Consider the following 15,889-nt stretch of genomic DNA (forward strand, 5'->3'; position numbering starts at 1 on the left):
GCCCGTAGGCGGGGCCGCGGTTGAAGTGCGCGTTGGACATTTCGGGGTCGCGGGGGGGTCTCGGTGGCTCCGCTGGGGGTCGAGGCGAGCGGGTGGCGCCGGTTCGGGGCTGTCCCGGGTGGGTTCGGGCTGTCCCGGGTGGGTTCGGGCTGTCCCGGGTGGGTTCGGGCTGTCCCGGGTCGGGTCGGTGCCCTCGGGTCGGGTCGGTGCCCTCGCTCGCTCCCTCCCGCTCCCGTCCCGGCGCCGCCGCCGCCACTTTTAAAAGTGGGCGGTGGGCGCGGAGCCCCCCCCGGGCCGGCCCGGCCGCAGCCAATCCGCGGCCTCCGCCGCGCTGACGTCACGGCGGGGCGGGTGATGGCGTCATTTTTTCCACATTTAGCGGGGGGATCCCGAAGGGGGGGGATCCGGGGGGGGGGCAGGAGAGTCCCGGAACGCCCCCCCCCCCCAAAACCGGCCCTTTCCCGTTCTCCCCCCTCCCACCCGACACCCGCGTCCCCCCCCCGGGTCACCGGGTGCCCCCCTGGAGCGGGGACCCCCCCCAGGCCAGCGGGGTCACCCCACGGTGCCGGGGACCCCCGGGATTACCCGGGGTCTCTTCCCCGGCCACTCGGGACCCCCCCGTGCCGCGGACCCCCCAGGACACCGCGCCTCGTCCCTCCCCCGCCGCGTCCCCCACTCGGTGCCGTCACCGGATCGACTCCGCCGGCCCCCTCGGGGGGGGGACACGACATCGTTCACGGGTGGGGATGTCCCCCTCCCCTTCTCCTCCCCCAGGTCCGTCCCCGCCCCCTTCCCGTGATTCCGAGACCCCCCCCAGGCACGGGGGGACACCCAGGATCCCCCCCCCGCCCCGGGAATTTGGGGAACCCCTCATCCCCCCCCCCCGGAGCTGCCGTTCCCGTTTAACGGAGCCGCTGGTGCTCTGACATCATCGATAAACCCCGTATGACGTCACCGCCTATCCCCGTCCCTGAGCTCATCCCGGGGTCCGCTCTGGACGTCACGGGGGAACCCCCTCCGAGCCCCGCCCCCGCGCTCCCTGCCAATCACCTCGCTGGAGGGGAAAACCGCGCGCTGATTGGCCGAGCCCTCAGGCCCCGCCCCCTGATCTCAGCCAACATGGCGGCGCCAGCGGCGCGACCCTGGCGTGGGGACAGCGAGGCCTCGGCCGTGACCCGCGACAGACACGGCGACAGAAACGGCGACAGGACACCGCGACAACCGCGGCCACATGCGGCTGAACTGGGTCCGGGCGCTGCCCCGGGGGCTCTGGGGCCGCCCCGGGGTTCCGGAGGTGCGGGGGACTCTGGCGGGACGTGGGGCAGAGAGGGGCAGTGGGGGGGTCTGGGGACACCGCGGGGACCCCGCGGGGACACGGGGACAGGCGTGTGACCCCTTCTCCCCTCCCCAGCTGTGTCGCAGCTTGTGCCAGCGCCCCGCGCGCGCCCCCACTGAAGGCGGTGACACCGCGGGGACCCCGAAACCCCGCGGGCCGCGGCGGAGCCACCCCACGGGCGGCGACACCCCCGGGGGTGACACTGCGGGGGGCGCCGCCTCGGGAACCTCGACGTGGCAGCGCCGGGAGCTCCCGCGGGGGGGTGACACCTTTGGGGGTGACACCTCGAGGGGTGACACCTTTAGGGGTGACACTTTTAAGGGTGACACCTCGAGGGGTGACACTTTTAAGGGTGACACCTTTAGGGATGACACCTTTGGGAGTGACACCTCGAGGGGTGACACTTTTAAGGGTGACACCTTTAGGGATGACACCTTTGGGAGTGACACCTCGAGGGGTGACACTTTTAAGGGTGACACCTTTAGGGGTGACACTTTTAAGGGTGACACCTTTAGGGGTGACACCTTTGGGAGTGAAACCTCGAGGGGTGACACTTTTAAGGGTGACACCTTTAGGGTGGCACTTTTAAGGGTGACACCTTTAGGGGTGACACCTTTGGGAGTGAAACCTCGAGGGGTGCCACTTTTAAGGACGACACTTCTAAGGGTGGCACCTCTGGCGGTGACACCTCCGAGGCCCCATCGCGACGCCGCCGCTCTCAGCAGCGCCGCGAGGACCCGCACCGCGATGGTGACAGCGGTGACAGCGGTGACAGCGGTGACAGCGGCCCCGCCGCCTTCGCCGCCGCTCTCCGGGACGCCGCGCGCTCCCCGCCGGGGCGCGGCGGGCGGCTGGCGCTGGTGGAGGCGGCGCTGGCGGCGATGCCGGCGCTGGGCGCGGAGCGCAGCCTGCCCGCCTATAACGCGCTGCTGCGGCTGCTGCCCCGCGGGCGCTGGGTGCCGCGCGGCGCCGCGCAGCGCCTGCTCTTCCCGTTCCCGCGGCAGCAGGAGTGCGGCCTGCAGCTGCTCGAGCAGATGGAGCGATACGGTGCGTGCGCCACGCCCCCCTGCGCCATTGCGGGGGTCTTGTCGCGCTGGGTGTCACCCCCTCGCTGTGCCTGTGGGGTGTCCCTGCTGTTGGCACTCCGTGTCCCCTCTGTGCTGTCTGTGTGCAGCCCGTGTCCCTCCCCGTGTCACCTGTGCCCTCAGTGTGCCCAGGTGTGATGGCACACACGGAGACGTGGTTCCTGCTGCTGTCACCCCAATGTCCCCACATCCCCAATGTCCCCATGTCCTCAGTGTTCCCAATGTCCCCACATTCCCAATGTCCCCATGTCCTCAGTGTTCCCAATGTCCCCACATTCCCAATGTCCCCATGTCCTCAGTGTTCCCAATGTCCCCACATTCCCAATGTCCCCATGTCCTCAGTGTTCCCAATGTCCCCACATTCCCAATGTCCCCATGTCCTCAGTGTTCCCAATGTCCCCACATCCCCAATGTCCCCATGTCCTCAGTGTTCCCAATGTCCCCACATCCCCAATGTCCCCTCAATATCCCCTCAATATCCCCAGTGTCCCCAATATCCCCTCAATGTCCCCTCAATGTCCCCATGTCCCCCATGTCCCCAATGTCCCCTCAATGTCCCCAATGTCCCCAATATCCCCTCAATGTCCCCAATGTCCCCTCAATGTCCCCAGTGTCCCCAATATCCCCTCAATGTCCCCATGTCCCCTCAATGTCCCCAATGTCCCCTCAATGTCCCCATGTCCCAGGCGTGGTGCCCGATGCCGAGACGCGTTTCCTGCTGCTGTCACCCCAATATCCCCAATGTCCCAATATCCCCTCAATGTCCCCATGTCCCCAATGTCCCCAATGTCCCCATGTCCCCAATGTCCACTCAATGTCCCCATGTCCCCAATATCCCCTCAATGTCCCCAGTGTCCCCATGTCCCCAATGTCCCCATGTCCCCAATGTCCCCAATATCCCCTCAATGTCCCCAATGTCCCCAATATCCCCTCAATGTCCCCAATGTCCCCTCAGTGTTCCCAATGTCCCCTCAATGTCCCCATGTCCCAGGCGTGGTGCCCGACGCCGAGACGCGTTTCCTGCTGCTGTCACCCCAATATCCCCAGTGTCCCAATATCCCCTCAATGTCCCAATGTCCCCTGAATGTCCCCATGTCCCCAATGTCCCCTCAATGTCCCCATGTCCCAGGCGTGGTGCCCGACGCCGAGACGCGTTTCCTGCTGCTGGGGGTGTTTGGGCCGCGCAGCCGCCCGCTCAGGAAGGTGCAGAGGATGATGTTCTGGCTGCCCCGATTCCGGCAGCTGGACCCCCACCCGCTGCCCCCCCAGCTGCCCCCCGGGCTGGGCACAGCGCGCCTGGGGCTGCAGCGCATCGCCACCGAGCCGGGGGCCAGTGTCACTGTCATCCAGGTGAGCACGGGGACAGGGACAGGGACAGGGACAGGGCTGGGGCTGCAGCGCATCGCCACCGAGCCGGGGGCCAGTGTCACTGTCATCCAGGTGAGCACGGGGACAGGGACAGGGACAGGGCTGGGGCTGCAGCGCATCGCCACCGAGCCGGGGGCCAGTGTCACTGTCATCCAGGTGAGCACGGGGACAGGGACAGGGACAGGGCTGGGCACAGGGACAAGGACAGGGACAAGGACAGGGACAGGGACAGGGACAGGGACAAGGACAGGGACAGGGACAGGGACAGGGACAGGGACAGGGACAGGGACAGGGACAGGGCTGGGGCTGCAGCGCATCGCCACCGAGCCGGGGGCCAGTGTCACTGTCATCCAGGTGGGCACGGGGACAGGGACAGGGACAGGGACAGGGACAGGGACAGGGACAGTGACAGGGCTGGGCACAGGGACAGGGACAGGGCTGGGCACAGGGACAGGGACAGGGACAGGGACAGGGGAAAGGGCTGGGGACAGGGACAGTGACAGAGTTGGGGGACAGGGACAGGGACAGGGGAAAGGGCTGGGGACAGGGACAGTGACAGAGTTGGGGGACAGGGACAATGACAGTGACAGTGACAAGGACACAGTTGGGGACAGGGACAGTGACAGGGCCACATTTGGGGGCCAGGGCCATGCTGGGGGAACAGTGACAGTGACAGGGCCACATTTGGGGACAGTGACAGTGACACATTTGGGGACAGTGACAGTGACAGGGCCACATTTGGGGCCAGGGCCATGCTGGGCTGTCCCTGCAGTGACCCCTGTCCCCCCCCCCGCAGCCGCCCGTGCCGGACACAGGGCAGGACTGGGGCTCTGTCCAGCCCTACATCGTCAGTGAGTTCTGGGCTCTGGGGGGGTTCCTGGGGGGGTGGGCTCGGGTTTGAGGGTCCCTTGGGAGGGATTGGGGGTTCTTTGGTGGTCTCTGTGAGGGAGTTTGGGGTCCCCTGGTGGTCCATGGGGTGGGGTCTGGGGTCCCTGGGGTGGGGTTCAGGGTCCCTGTGAGGTTTTTGGGGTCCCTGGTGCTCCCTGTGAGGTTTTTGGGGTCCCTGGTGCTCCCTGTGGGGTTTTTGGGGTCCCTGTGGGGTTTTTGGGGTCCCTGGTGCTCCCTGTGAGGTTTTTGGGGTTCCTGTGATGTTTTTGGGGTCCCTGGTGCTCCCTGTGAGGTTTTTGGGGTCCCTGTGGGTTTTTTGGGGTCCCTGGTGCTCCCTGTGAGGTTTTTGGGGTCCCTGTGGGGTTTTTGGGGTCCCTGGTGCTCCCTGTGAGGTTTTTGGGGTCCCTGTGGGGTTTTTGGGGTCCCTGGTGCTCCCTGTGGGGTTTTGGGGTCCCTGTGGGGTTTTTGGGGTCCCTGGTGCTCCCTGTGAGGTTTTTGGGGTCCCTGTGGGGTTTTTGGGGTCCCTGTGGGATCCCTGGTGGTTCCTGTGATGTTTTTGGGGTCCCTGGTGGTCCCTGTGAAGTTTTTGGGGCTCCTGTGAGGTTTTTGGGGTCCCTGGGGTTTTTGGGGTCCCTGGTGCTCCCTGTGAGGTTTTTGGGGTCCCTGTGAGGTTTTTGGGGTCCCTGTGGGGTTTTTGGGGTCCCTGGTGCTCCCTGTGAGGTTTTTGGGGTCCCTGTGGGGTTTTTGGGGTCCCTGGTGCTCCCTGTGGGGTTTTTGGGGTCCCTGTGGGGTTTTTGGGGTCCCTGGTGCTCCCTGTGGGGTTTTTGGGGTCCCTGTGGGGTTTTTGGGGTCCCTGTGGGATCCCTGGTGGTTCCTGTGAGGTTTTTGGGGTCCCTGGTGGTCCCTGTGAGGTTTTTGGGGTCCCTGGTGCTCCCTGTGAGGTTTTTGGGGTCCCTGGTGGTCCCTGTGAGGTTTTTGGGGTCCCTGTGGGGTTTTTGGGGGTCCCCGCGGGGTTTTTGGGGTCCCTGGTGGTCCCTGTGAGGTTTTTGGGGTCCCTGTGAGGTTTTTGGGGTCCCTGTGGGGTTTTTGGGGTCCCTGTGGGATCCCTGGTGGTTCCTGTGATGTTTTTGGGGTTCCTGGTGCTCCCTGTGAGGTTTTTGGGGTCCCTGTGGATTTTTTTGGGGTCCCTTTGAGGTTTTTGGGGTCCCTGTGGGTTTTTTGGGGTCCCTGGTGCTCCCTACGGGGTTTTTGGGGTCCCAGTGCGGTTTTTGGGGTCCCTGTGAGGTTTTTGGGGTCCCTGGTGCTCCCTGTGAGGTTTTTGGGGTCCCTGTGGGGTTTTTGGGGTCCCTGGTGCTCCCTGTGGGGTTTTTGGGGTCCCTGTGGGGTTTTTGGGGTCCCTGGTGCTCCCTGTGGGGTTTTTGGGGTCCCTGTGGGGTTTTTGGGGTCCCTGGTGCTCCCTGTGAGGTTTTTGGGGTCCCCGTGGGGTTTTTGGGGTCCCTGGTGCTCCCTGTGGGGTTTTTGGGGTCCCTGGTGCTCCCTGTGAGGTTTTTGGGGTCCCTGCCGTGCCCCCCAGGCTCCCAGAGCCCCGAGCAGAGGCAGCTCCTGGCCCAGCACGGCCCCTCCCGCCCCGTGTTCGTCGAGGGGCCCTTCCCGCTCTGGCTCCGCGGGACCCTCCTCAAATACTTCGTCTTACGGGGAGACCCCCTGCCCCCGCACCTCAGGGTGAGTCTGGGGGATCCCGGGGGGGGGCACAGGGACCCCCAGAACATTCCAGACCCCCCCCTTTGCTCGCCAGGACCCCCCCCCAGACCCCGAGCGCAGCTTTTACTTCCCGCTGCGCCTGGAGCTGGAGCTGGAGCGCGGCCCCTGGGACGACGACGAGTTCGATGTGGACGAAGGTGATTTTGGGGGGGGGTCGGGGTGGGATTTTGGGGGGTCCCCGCGCCCCCCCTGACCCGCCTGCCGCTGCCTGCAGTGGAGGAGGGTCCCGTGTTCGCCCTGTGCGTGGCGGGGGCGAGTGACCGGCGCACCTTGGCCAGGTGGATCTCGGGGCTGCAGCAGCAGAACCCGGTGCTGGGGCGCACGCCCGTCGTGTTCCGCCTCTCCGAGGGGGGAGACCCCCCTGCTGACCCCCAGGACGGACCCCAGACCCCCCAGCTGGGCACGGGGAGCCCCCCAGCGGCGGGGCTGGAGCCCCCCGAGGGGCAGGAGGGGGGGCAGCCAGGGGGAGACCCCCCGAAAAGGGGTGCGGAATAAAGGGGTGCTGTGATGGATGGAGAGGGGGTCTCGTGTTTTCAGGGGTCTGGGGGGGTTTGGGGGGGTTGTGACCACCCAAAACTCGGTGCTCACACCAGGGGGATTTGGGGGACCCTCCCCAGTTTCGTGCCCCCACAAACCCAGGTGGTGCTGGGTGAATTTGGGGGAGCCCAGGGGGTGATTGGGGGGGGAATTGTGCCCCCTCCTCATTTTGGGGGGTCCCCGGTGGTTCTGGGAGGGGGGGAGGGGAGTTCCCCCTAAGTTTGGGGGGTCTTCAGTGAATAGATGGGGGTACCTGCACACCTGGGGGTACCTGCACATCTCACACCTGGGGGTACCTGCACATCTCACACCTGGGGTACCTGCTCACCTGGGGGTACCCGCACACCTGGGGTACCTGCACACCTGGGGGTACCTGCTCACCTGGGGGTACCTGCACACCTGGGGGTACCTGCTCACCTGGGGGTACCCGCACACCTGGGGTACCTGCACACCTGGGGGTACCTGCTCACCTGGGGGTACCCGCACACCTGGGGTACCTGCACACCTGGGGGTACCTGCTCACCTGGGGTACCTGCTCACCTGGGATACCTGCACACCTGGGGGTACCTGCACACCTCACACCTGGGGGTACCCGCACACCTGGGGTACCTGCTCACCTGGGGGTACCAGGTGGGGCTGTGATGTTTTGAACCCCCCTCCCAAAAAAACCCCAAACCCTCAGCGCGTGCGCACGGTGCGTTCCCGCGCCGCCGCTGACGTCAGCAGAGCGCGCCGCGCCATGAGCGCGGCCGAGCGCGGCCCCGGCGGTGCCGGGGCTCCCGGGGCTCCCGGGGGTCCCGATGCCGGCGGCGGCCGCAAGGCTCGGGGGCGGCCCCGTCTGACCGAGACGGACCGGGCGCGGCGGCGGCTGGAGTCGCGCAAGAAGTACGACGTGCGGCGGGTGTACCTGGGCGAGGCGCACGGGCCCTGGGTGGAGCTGCGGCGCCGCAGCGGCTGGAGCGACGCCAAGCTGGCGGCGTACCTGCTGGGGCTGGAGCGCGGCCAGCGCGCCGGGCGCCGCGGGTGAGCGCGGGGAGGGTGGGCAGGGGCTCGGGGGGCGTGGGGAGTGCGGGGGGTGTCGCCCCCCACTCAGGTTTTGGGGTGCGGAGCGGCCGCGGGGGAAGCGGGCGAGGCGCTGTCCGCGGTGCTGAAGGGCTGGGAGATCCTGCTCTTCTTCCTCATCGCTTCTGCTTCATCCGCTTCATCCTCCATCCTCTCCTTCCTCATCCTCATCCTCCCCTTCTTCACTCTCTTCATCCTCATCCTCTCCTTCCTCATCCTCTTCATCCTCATCCTCTCCTTCTTCACTCTCTTCATCCTCATCCTCTCCTTCCTCATCCTCTTCATCCTCATCCTCTCCTTCTTCACTCTCTTCATCCTCATCCTCTCCTTCCTCATCCTCTCCTTCTTCATCCTCTTCATCATCATCCTCTCCTTCTTCACTCTCTTCATCATCATCCTCTCCTTCTTCATCCTCTCCTTCCTCATCCTCTCCTTCTTCATCCGCTTCTGCTTCATTCTCTCCATCTTCATTCTCTTCATCCTCATCCTCTTCTTCATTCTCTTCTTCCTCCATCCTCTTCATCCTCTTCTACTTCATCCTTTTCATCCTCTCCTTCCTCATCCACTTCTGCTTCATCCTCTTCTTCTTTATCCTCTTCTTCCTCATTCTCTTCTTCTTCATCCTCTTCCTCTTCTTGTTCGTCCTCCTTCATTTCCTTCTTCGTCCTCTTCTTTTTCATCCACTTCATTCTCCTTCTCTCCTTCTTCATTCTCTTCTTCTTCCTCATCTGCTTCTGCTTTCATTCTCTCCTTCCTCATCCTCTTCATCCTCATCTTCTTCTTCCTCTATCCTCGCCTTCTTCATCCTCTTCTTCATCCACTTCTTCTTCCATCCTCTTCTGCTTCATTCTCTCCATCTTCATTCTCTTCATCCCCATCCTCTTTTTCATTCTCTTCTTCCTCCATCCTCTTCTTCTTCATCCTCTCCTTCCTCATTCTCTTCTTCCTCATCCTCCTCTCCATCCTCTTTTTCCTCCATCCTCTTCCTCCTCATCCTCTTCCTCCTGCCCCGTTCCTCTCCCTCATCTCCCCGTCGTTCCTGGAGGATGAAGAGCAGGCAGGGAGGGTGGGAGAGGAGGAGGAAGGAGCAGGGAGGAGGAGGAAGGCTGGGGCTGATGGAGGATGAGGAAGGTCGGGCTGGGTGCAGCAGGACTCTGGGGGTCCTGCAGGAGCCCCTCCCCCTCTGCCACCCCCTCCCTCCCTGTGTCCACAGCAAACCCTGGGAGCAGCTGCCCAAAAAACCCAAACGCAAGAAACGTGAGTCCGTGCTCCTTGGGGGGCTGTGCCTGATTTTGGGGGTGCTATTCCAAATTTTGGGGGTGCTGTGCCTGATTTTGGGGGTGCTGTACCCGGTTTTGGGGGGGCTGTGCCTGATTTTGGGGGGCTGTACCCGGTTTTGGGGGGCTGTGCCTGATTTTGGGGGGGCTGTACCCGGTTTTGGGGGGGCTGTACCCGTTTTGGGGGGGCTGTACCCGGTTTGGGGGGGCTGTACCCGGTTTTGGGGGGGCTGTACCCGGTTTTGGGGGGTGCTGTGCCTGGTTTTGGGGGTGCTGTAGCTGATTTTGGGGGTTCTTCCCTTGACTTTATGGGGGCTGTGTCTGACTTTGGGGTTCTGCCCATGATTTTTGAGGTTCTGTCCCTTTTGGGGTTCTCTCCCTGACTTTGGGGTTCTGCCTCTTACTTTTTGGGTTCTCCCTCTCTCTTTGGAGATCTCCCCCTCACTTTGGGGTGCCATCCCTCACTTTGGGGCTCTCCCCCTGATTTTGGGGCTCTCCCCGTGACTCTGGGGCTCTCCCTCTCCCTTTGGGATGCCATACCTGATTTTGGGGTTCTCCCCTCCCTTTGGGGCTCTCCCCCTGATTCCGGGGTTCTCCCCCTGATTTCTGGTCTCTCCCCCCGATTCCCCGGTCTCTCCCCCCATTCCCGGTCTCTCCCCCCATTCCCGGTCTCTCCCCCATTCCCGGTCTCTCTCCCCCATTCCCGGTCTCTCCCCCCATTCCCGGTCTCTCCCCCCATTCCCGGTCTCTCCCCCATTCCCGGTCTCTCCCCCATTCCCGGTCTCTCCCCCATTCCGGGCTCCCCCGATTTTGGGTCTCTCCCCGATTCCCGGTCTCTCACCATTCCCGTCTCTCCCCCCCATTCCCCGGGTCCTCTCCCCATTCCCGGGTCCTCTCCCCCCATTCCCGGTCTCTCCCCCCGAATTTTGGGGGTCTCTCCCCCATTCCGGGTCTCTCCCCCCATTCCCGGTCTCTCCCCCATTCCGGGCTCCCCCCGATTTTGGGTCTCTCCCCGATTCCCGGTCTCTCCCCATTCCCGGTCTCTCCCCCCATTCCCGGTCTCTCCCATTCCCGGTACTCTCCCCCCCATTCCCGGGTCTCTCCCCCCGATTTGGGTCTCTCCCCATTCCGGGTCTCTTCCCCCATTCCCGTCTCTCCCCCATTCCGGGCTCCCCCCGATTTGGGGTCCCCCCGATTTTGGGGTCTCTCCCCCATTCCCGGTCTCCCCCATTCCGGTCTCCCCCCGATTTTGGGTCTCTCCCCCATTCCGGGCTCCCCCCGATTTTGGGTCTCTCCCCATTCCCGGTCTCTCCCCCGCTCAGGCCGCCGGCGGAACGTGAACTGCCTGCGGCACGCGGTGATCTGGTACGAGGATCACCGGCAGCGCTGCCCGTACGAGCCGCGCCTGGCGGAGCTGGACCCGTCCGTCGGGCTCTACACCACGGCCGTGTGGCAGTGCGAGCGCGGCCACCGCTACTTCCAGGACCTGCACTCGCCGCTGCGCCCGCTCAGCGACAGCGACAGCGACGGCGACAGCGACAGCGACAGCGACAGAGACTCGGGCGGCGACGGGGGTCAGGGGCGGGGCGGGGCGGGGGGGGTTTGGGGTGATTTGTGAGGTTGGGGGTGGGTTTGGGGGTGTTTGGAGGTGATTTGTGGGGATGGGGGGATTTGGGGGTGATTTGGGGGGTTAGGGGTGGTGTTTGGGGGGGGATTTGGGGGTGATTTGTGGGGCTGGGGGTGGGTTTGGGGGGTGTTTGGGGGTGATTTGTGGGGATGGGGGGATTTGGGGGGTGATTTGGGGGGTTAGGGGTGGTGTTTGGGGGGTACACATGGGGGTTTTGGGGGGTAGATGGGGTTTGGGGGTGATTTGTGGGGCTGGGGGTGGGTTTGGGGGGTGTTTGGAGGTGATTTGTGGGGCTGGGGGTGTTTGGGGGTGATTTGGGGGGTTAGGGGTGGGTTTTGGGGTGTTTGGAGCTGATTTGTGGGGCTGGGGGTGGGTTTGGGGGGTGTTTGGAGGTGATTTGTGGGGATGGGGGGATTTGGGGGGGTGATTTGGGGGGTTAGGGGTGGTGTTTGGGGGGTACTCATGGGGGTTTTGTGGGGTAGATGGGGTTTGGGGGTGATTTGTGGGGATGGGGTCTGGGGGGTTTTTGGGGTTTGGGGGTGATTTGTGGGGATGGGGTCTGGGGGGTTTTTGGGGTTTGGGGGTGATTTGTGGGGATGGGGTCTGGGGGGTTTTTGGGGTTTGGGGGTGATTTGTGGGGATGGGGTCTGGGGGTTTTGGGGTTGGGGGTGATTTGTGGGGATGGGGTCTGGGGGGTTTTTGGGGTGATGTGTGGGGATGGGGTCTGGGGGGTTTTTGGGGTGATGTGTGGGGATGGGGTCTGGGGGGTTTTTGGGGTTTGGGGGTGATTTGTGGGGATGGGGTCTGGGGGGTTTTTGGGGTGATGTGTGGGGTTAAGAAGCAGGAATGGGGTCTGGGGGGAGTTGGGGAGAACCCAAATACTTTTTTGGGGGAGGGATGTTTTAAATCTGAGAGGAGATTTTTTTGGGACAATCCCCGATATTTTTTGGGAGGATATTTTAAATCTGAAAGCAGATTTTTTTGGGATGATCCCCGATATTTTTAGGAGGATAATTTAAATCTGAAAGCAGATTTTTTTGGGACGATCCCCGATAATTTTTGGGGAGGATAATTTAAATCTGAGAGCAGATTTTTTGGGACGATCCCCGATATTTTTTAGGGGATATTTTAAATCTGAGAGCAGATTTTTTGGGACAATCCCCGATATTTTTTAGGGGATATTTTAAATCTGAGAGCAGATTTTTTTGGGACAATCCCCGATATTTTTTAGGGGATATTTTAAATCTGAGAGCAGATTTTTTGGGACGATCCCCGATATTTTTAGGGTCTATCAAGTGCTTTTTTACCGGGGCTGGAACTCTGCTGACCTTCCCGTTCCCTCCGCAGCCCGCGGCTCCTCCTCCTCCTCCTCGGGGCGCTGCAGCTCCGGCTCCGAGGGGGCTGCGGCAGCGGGGGGGGGTCCCGCCGTGCCAGCGCCCCCTCCCGGGGGTCCCGCCGGGGGTCCCGAGGCGCTGGAGGCCGTGCTCTGCGTCCCCCTGGGCCCCCCCCCCGCCCTGCTGCAGGGACCCCCTCTCCTGATCCTGGCCGGGCCCTTGGGGGGGCTGCAGCTCCAGCTGGGGGGGCTCCTGGGAGGGGGGGGCTCCTTCCCTGCCCCACCTGTGGAGCCTCAGCTGCCCAAGACAGGTAAAGGAGGGAAACTGGGGAGATGGGGGGGTGAGGGGGGATTTGGGGTGAGGGGGGATTTGGGAGGAGGAATGGGGGGTCGGGGGATTTATGTCAGGAATGAGGGTTAGGGAGGATTTGGGGTCAGGAATGGGTCGGGGGATTTGGGGTCAGGGGGATTTGGGGTCAGGGATTTGGGGGATTTGGGGTCAGGGATTTGGGGTCAGGGGGAATTTGGGGTCAGGGATTTGGGGGATTTGGGGTCAGGGATGGGGGTCAGGGGGAATTTGGGGTCAGGGGGAATTTGGGGTCAGGGAGGATTTGGGGTCAGGGATGGGGGGGTCAGGGAGGATTTGGGGTCGGGGGGATTTGGGGTCAGGGGGGATTTGGGGTCGGGGAGGATTTGGGGTCGGGGGGATTTGGGGTCAGGGAGGATTTGGGGTCGGGAGGATTTGGGGTCAGGAATGGAGCTCAGAGGGGATTTGGGGTCAGGGGGGATTTGGGGTCAGGGATGGAGCTCAGGGAGGATTTGGGGTTGGGGGGATTTGGGGTCAGGGGGATTTGGGGTCAGGGATGGAGCTCAGGGAGGATTTGGGGTCAGGGTTGGGGATTTGGGGTCAGGGGGATTTGGGGTCAGGGATGGGGGATTTGGGGTCAGGGATGGAGGATTTGGGGTCAGGGATGGGGGATTTGGGGTCAGGGATGGGGATTTGGGGTCGGGGGGATTTGGGGTCAGGGATGGGGGTCAGGGAGGATTTGGGGTCAGGGAGGATTTGGGGTCAGGAATGGAGCTCAGAGGGGATTTGGGGTCAGGGAGGATTTGGGGTCAGGAATGGAGCTCAGAGGGGATTTGGGGTTGGGGGGATTTGGGGTCAGGGAGGATTTGGGGTCAGGGATGGGGTGGGTTAAGGGGGTGGGTGCTGTGGGGAGGATTTGGGGTGGATTTTTGGGGGGGGTCTCACCAGCCCCACCCCTGGCAGAGGAGGATGAGGAGGATCCTGTGCTGAGGCTGAAGCAGGAGGAGCTGCCCCCCCCCGCCCCGCCCCCCCCCTCCAGAGCCCCCCCGGGACCCCTCCCCCAGCGAGGACACCGAGGGGTCGACGATCATCTACGAGATCCCCAAAGAGCCAGAACGGTCTGGGGGGGCTTGGGGGGAGTTGGGGTGTCCCTGGGTGGGGTGGGGGGGTCAGGGGTGATTTTGGGGAGTTTGGGGTGTCCCTGGGTGGGGTGGGGGGTCAGGGGTGATTTTGGGGAGGTTTGGGGTGGGTTTGGGGTGGGGGGGTCAGGGGTGATTTTGGGGGGGTGTTGGGGTGTCCCTGGGTGGGGTTGGGGGGTCAGGGGTGATTTGGGGGAGTTTGGGGTGTCCCTGGGTGGGGTGGGGGGGTCAGGGGTGATTTGGGGGAGTTTGGGGTGTCCCTGGGTGGGGTGGGGGGGTCAGGGGTCATTTGGGGGAGATTGGGGTGTCCCTGGGTGGGGGGGTCAGGGGTGATTTTGGGGAGGTTTGGGGTGTCCCTGGGTGGGGTGGGGGGGTCAGGGGTGATTTTGGGGAGTTTGGGGTGTCCCTGGGTGGGGGGGTCAGGGGTGATTTTGGGGAGGTTTGGGGTGTCCCTGGGTGGGGTGGGGGGGTCAGGGGTGATTTTGGGGAGTTTGGGGTGTCCCTGGGTGGGGGGGGGGGGTCAGGGGTGGTTTGGGGGAGGTTTGGGGTGTCCCTGGGTGGGGGGGTCAGGGGTGATTTTGGGGAGGTTTGGGGTGTCCCTGGGTGGGGGGGTCAGGGGTGATTTTGGGGGGGTGTTGGGGTGTCCCTGGGTGGGGGGGGTCAGGGGTGATTTTGGGGGGGTGTTGGGGTGTCCCTGGGTGGGGGGGGTCACGTTACCTGAGTGTGTGGAAAAGGTGGGGAGCACCTGGGAAGGTTTTGGGGTTCAGGGAGGGTTTTGTTGATAGGGGAATTTTTTGGGGGGAGGGGATGGTTTTGGGGGGTTCAGCAGCCCCAGGTGAGGCAGGTGTGACACCTGTCCCCCCCTTTGAGGGGGGGTCACTCACCCCAGGCTCTGCAGGCCCCGCAGGAGCAGGAGGGGCCGCGCCCCCTCCCCGGAGCCCCAGGACCCCCCCGAGCCCCTCACCTGCCCCCACAGCACCTGTGGGCAGCAGCTCAGCACTCCCAGCAGCCTCCAGGTGCCTGCAGGGGGGGGACACACCCCCTTTACCTGTCCCACATCCCCTCTCACCTGTCCTGGACCCCCCCTCACCTCCCACCTGCCCCCCAGACCCAGGTGAGCCCGGAGCAGCGCAGGGGCCGCAGCCAGGTGTGCCCCCAGCCCGGCTGTGGGAGGAGCTTTCACCTGGAAAATCACCTGCACAGGCACATGGGTGTGCACTCAGGTGAGCCCCAGGTGTGTGTGACCCCAAAATCCTCCCCAAGAGGTTTTACCTGGGCAGTTCCCATGTGCTGGCACATGGTCACCTCTCAGGTGAGCCCCAGGTGTGTGTGACCCCAAAATCCTCCCCAAGAGGTTTTACCTGGGCAGCTCCCATGTGGTCACCCCTCAGGTGAGCCCCCCCCATCCCAGGTGTGCCCCCCTCCCCAGGTGTGCGGGGATTCACCTGTGACACCTGCGGGAAATCCTTCAAGCGCAAGAACCACCTGGAGGTGCACAGGAGGACACACACCGGGGAGACCCCCCTGCAGTGAGTGATGGGGGGTCCCGAGGGCTGAGACCCCCCCAAAACAGCGAGGAGGGGTCCCAGGACACACCTGAGCTGCCCCAGCAGGTGCCAGGTGTGCGGGTACCGCTGCCGCCAGCGCGCCTCCCTCAGCTGGCACATGAGGAGACACGGGGGGCTGCAGGGTCACCCCGAGCCCCGGGGCACCTAGGGACCCCCGACTCACCTGGACTCACCTGGGCCCCTCCTGACTCACCTGGGATTCACCTGGACACACCTGGGCCCCTTCTGATTCACCTGAGCCCCCCTGGATTCACCTGGGTCACCTGGGACTCACTTGGGCCCCTCCTGGACCTCACCTGAGCCCTTCTGGACTCACCTGAGCCCTTCTGGACTCACCTGAGCCTCACCTGGATTCACCTGAGGTCCCCTCTGGACTCACCTGAGCTCCCCCTGAACTCACCTGGGCCACACCGGACTCATGTGGATTCACCTGAGCCCTCTTGGACTCACCTGGGCCCCCACCTGCTCGCCAGCACCCCCTGATTTACCTGTGGCTGCACCTGGGGGTGAAGAAGAACCAACCTGGGGAGGGTCCTGAGCACCTGAGCCCCTCCTGGGGACCCCCTCAGCTGGGGGGTGTCCCTGTGTGTGCCCCCCCCTC

At 64.0% G+C, this 15,889-nt stretch overlaps 4 protein-coding genes across 4 annotated transcripts in view; 3 read left to right on the plus strand and 1 right to left on the minus strand.

The window, feature by feature from the left end:
* CNN1 (calponin 1) overlaps positions 1-238 on the minus strand; it is a 31,603-nt gene extending 31,365 nt beyond the window's left edge. The window contains exon 1 of the mRNA XM_079332691.1: positions 171-238. The gene's annotated coding sequence lies outside the window, so the exon portion shown is untranslated. The remainder of the gene's footprint in view (positions 1-170) is intronic.
* LOC306816223 (ELAV-like protein 3) overlaps positions 1-799 on the plus strand; it is a gene marked incomplete at its 3' end in the record, with an annotated part of 9,309 nt that extends 8,510 nt beyond the window's left edge. The window contains 1 exon segment of the mRNA XM_079332697.1: positions 775-799. Within this exon segment, the coding sequence (XP_079188823.1) occupies positions 775-799 (25 nt within the window).
* Positions 800-1,763: 964 nt separating this feature from the next.
* Positions 1,764-6,937, plus strand: LOC306816224 (evolutionarily conserved signaling intermediate in Toll pathway, mitochondrial-like; the record flags this gene model as incomplete). Its single annotated transcript, XM_079332698.1, has 7 exons — positions 1,764-1,793; positions 1,987-2,383; positions 3,551-3,771; positions 4,586-4,640; positions 6,251-6,399; positions 6,473-6,575; positions 6,653-6,937. The coding sequence occupies 7 exons, from the start codon at positions 1,764-1,766 to the stop codon at positions 6,931-6,933; spliced, it is 1,236 nt and encodes a 411-aa protein (XP_079188824.1). The 3' UTR covers positions 6,934-6,937.
* A 777-nt stretch (positions 6,938-7,714) lies between these two features.
* On the plus strand, positions 7,715-15,464 carry LOC306816225 (zinc finger protein 653-like; the record flags this gene model as incomplete). The annotated part of the gene is made up of 10 exons (XM_079332699.1): positions 7,715-7,998; positions 9,251-9,294; positions 10,637-10,888; positions 12,289-12,585; positions 13,545-13,634; positions 13,666-13,699; positions 14,619-14,736; positions 14,829-14,943; positions 15,150-15,249; positions 15,334-15,464. The coding sequence occupies 10 exons, from the start codon at positions 7,715-7,717 to the stop codon at positions 15,434-15,436; spliced, it is 1,437 nt and encodes a 478-aa protein (XP_079188825.1). The 3' UTR covers positions 15,437-15,464.
* Between the last annotated feature and the right edge of the window lie 425 nt (positions 15,465-15,889).

Source organism: Erithacus rubecula (genome assembly GCF_903797595.1).
Source record: "Erithacus rubecula genome assembly, contig: scaffold_449_arrow_ctg1, whole genome shotgun sequence".
Lineage (NCBI taxonomy): Eukaryota > Metazoa > Chordata > Aves > Passeriformes > Muscicapidae > Erithacus > Erithacus rubecula.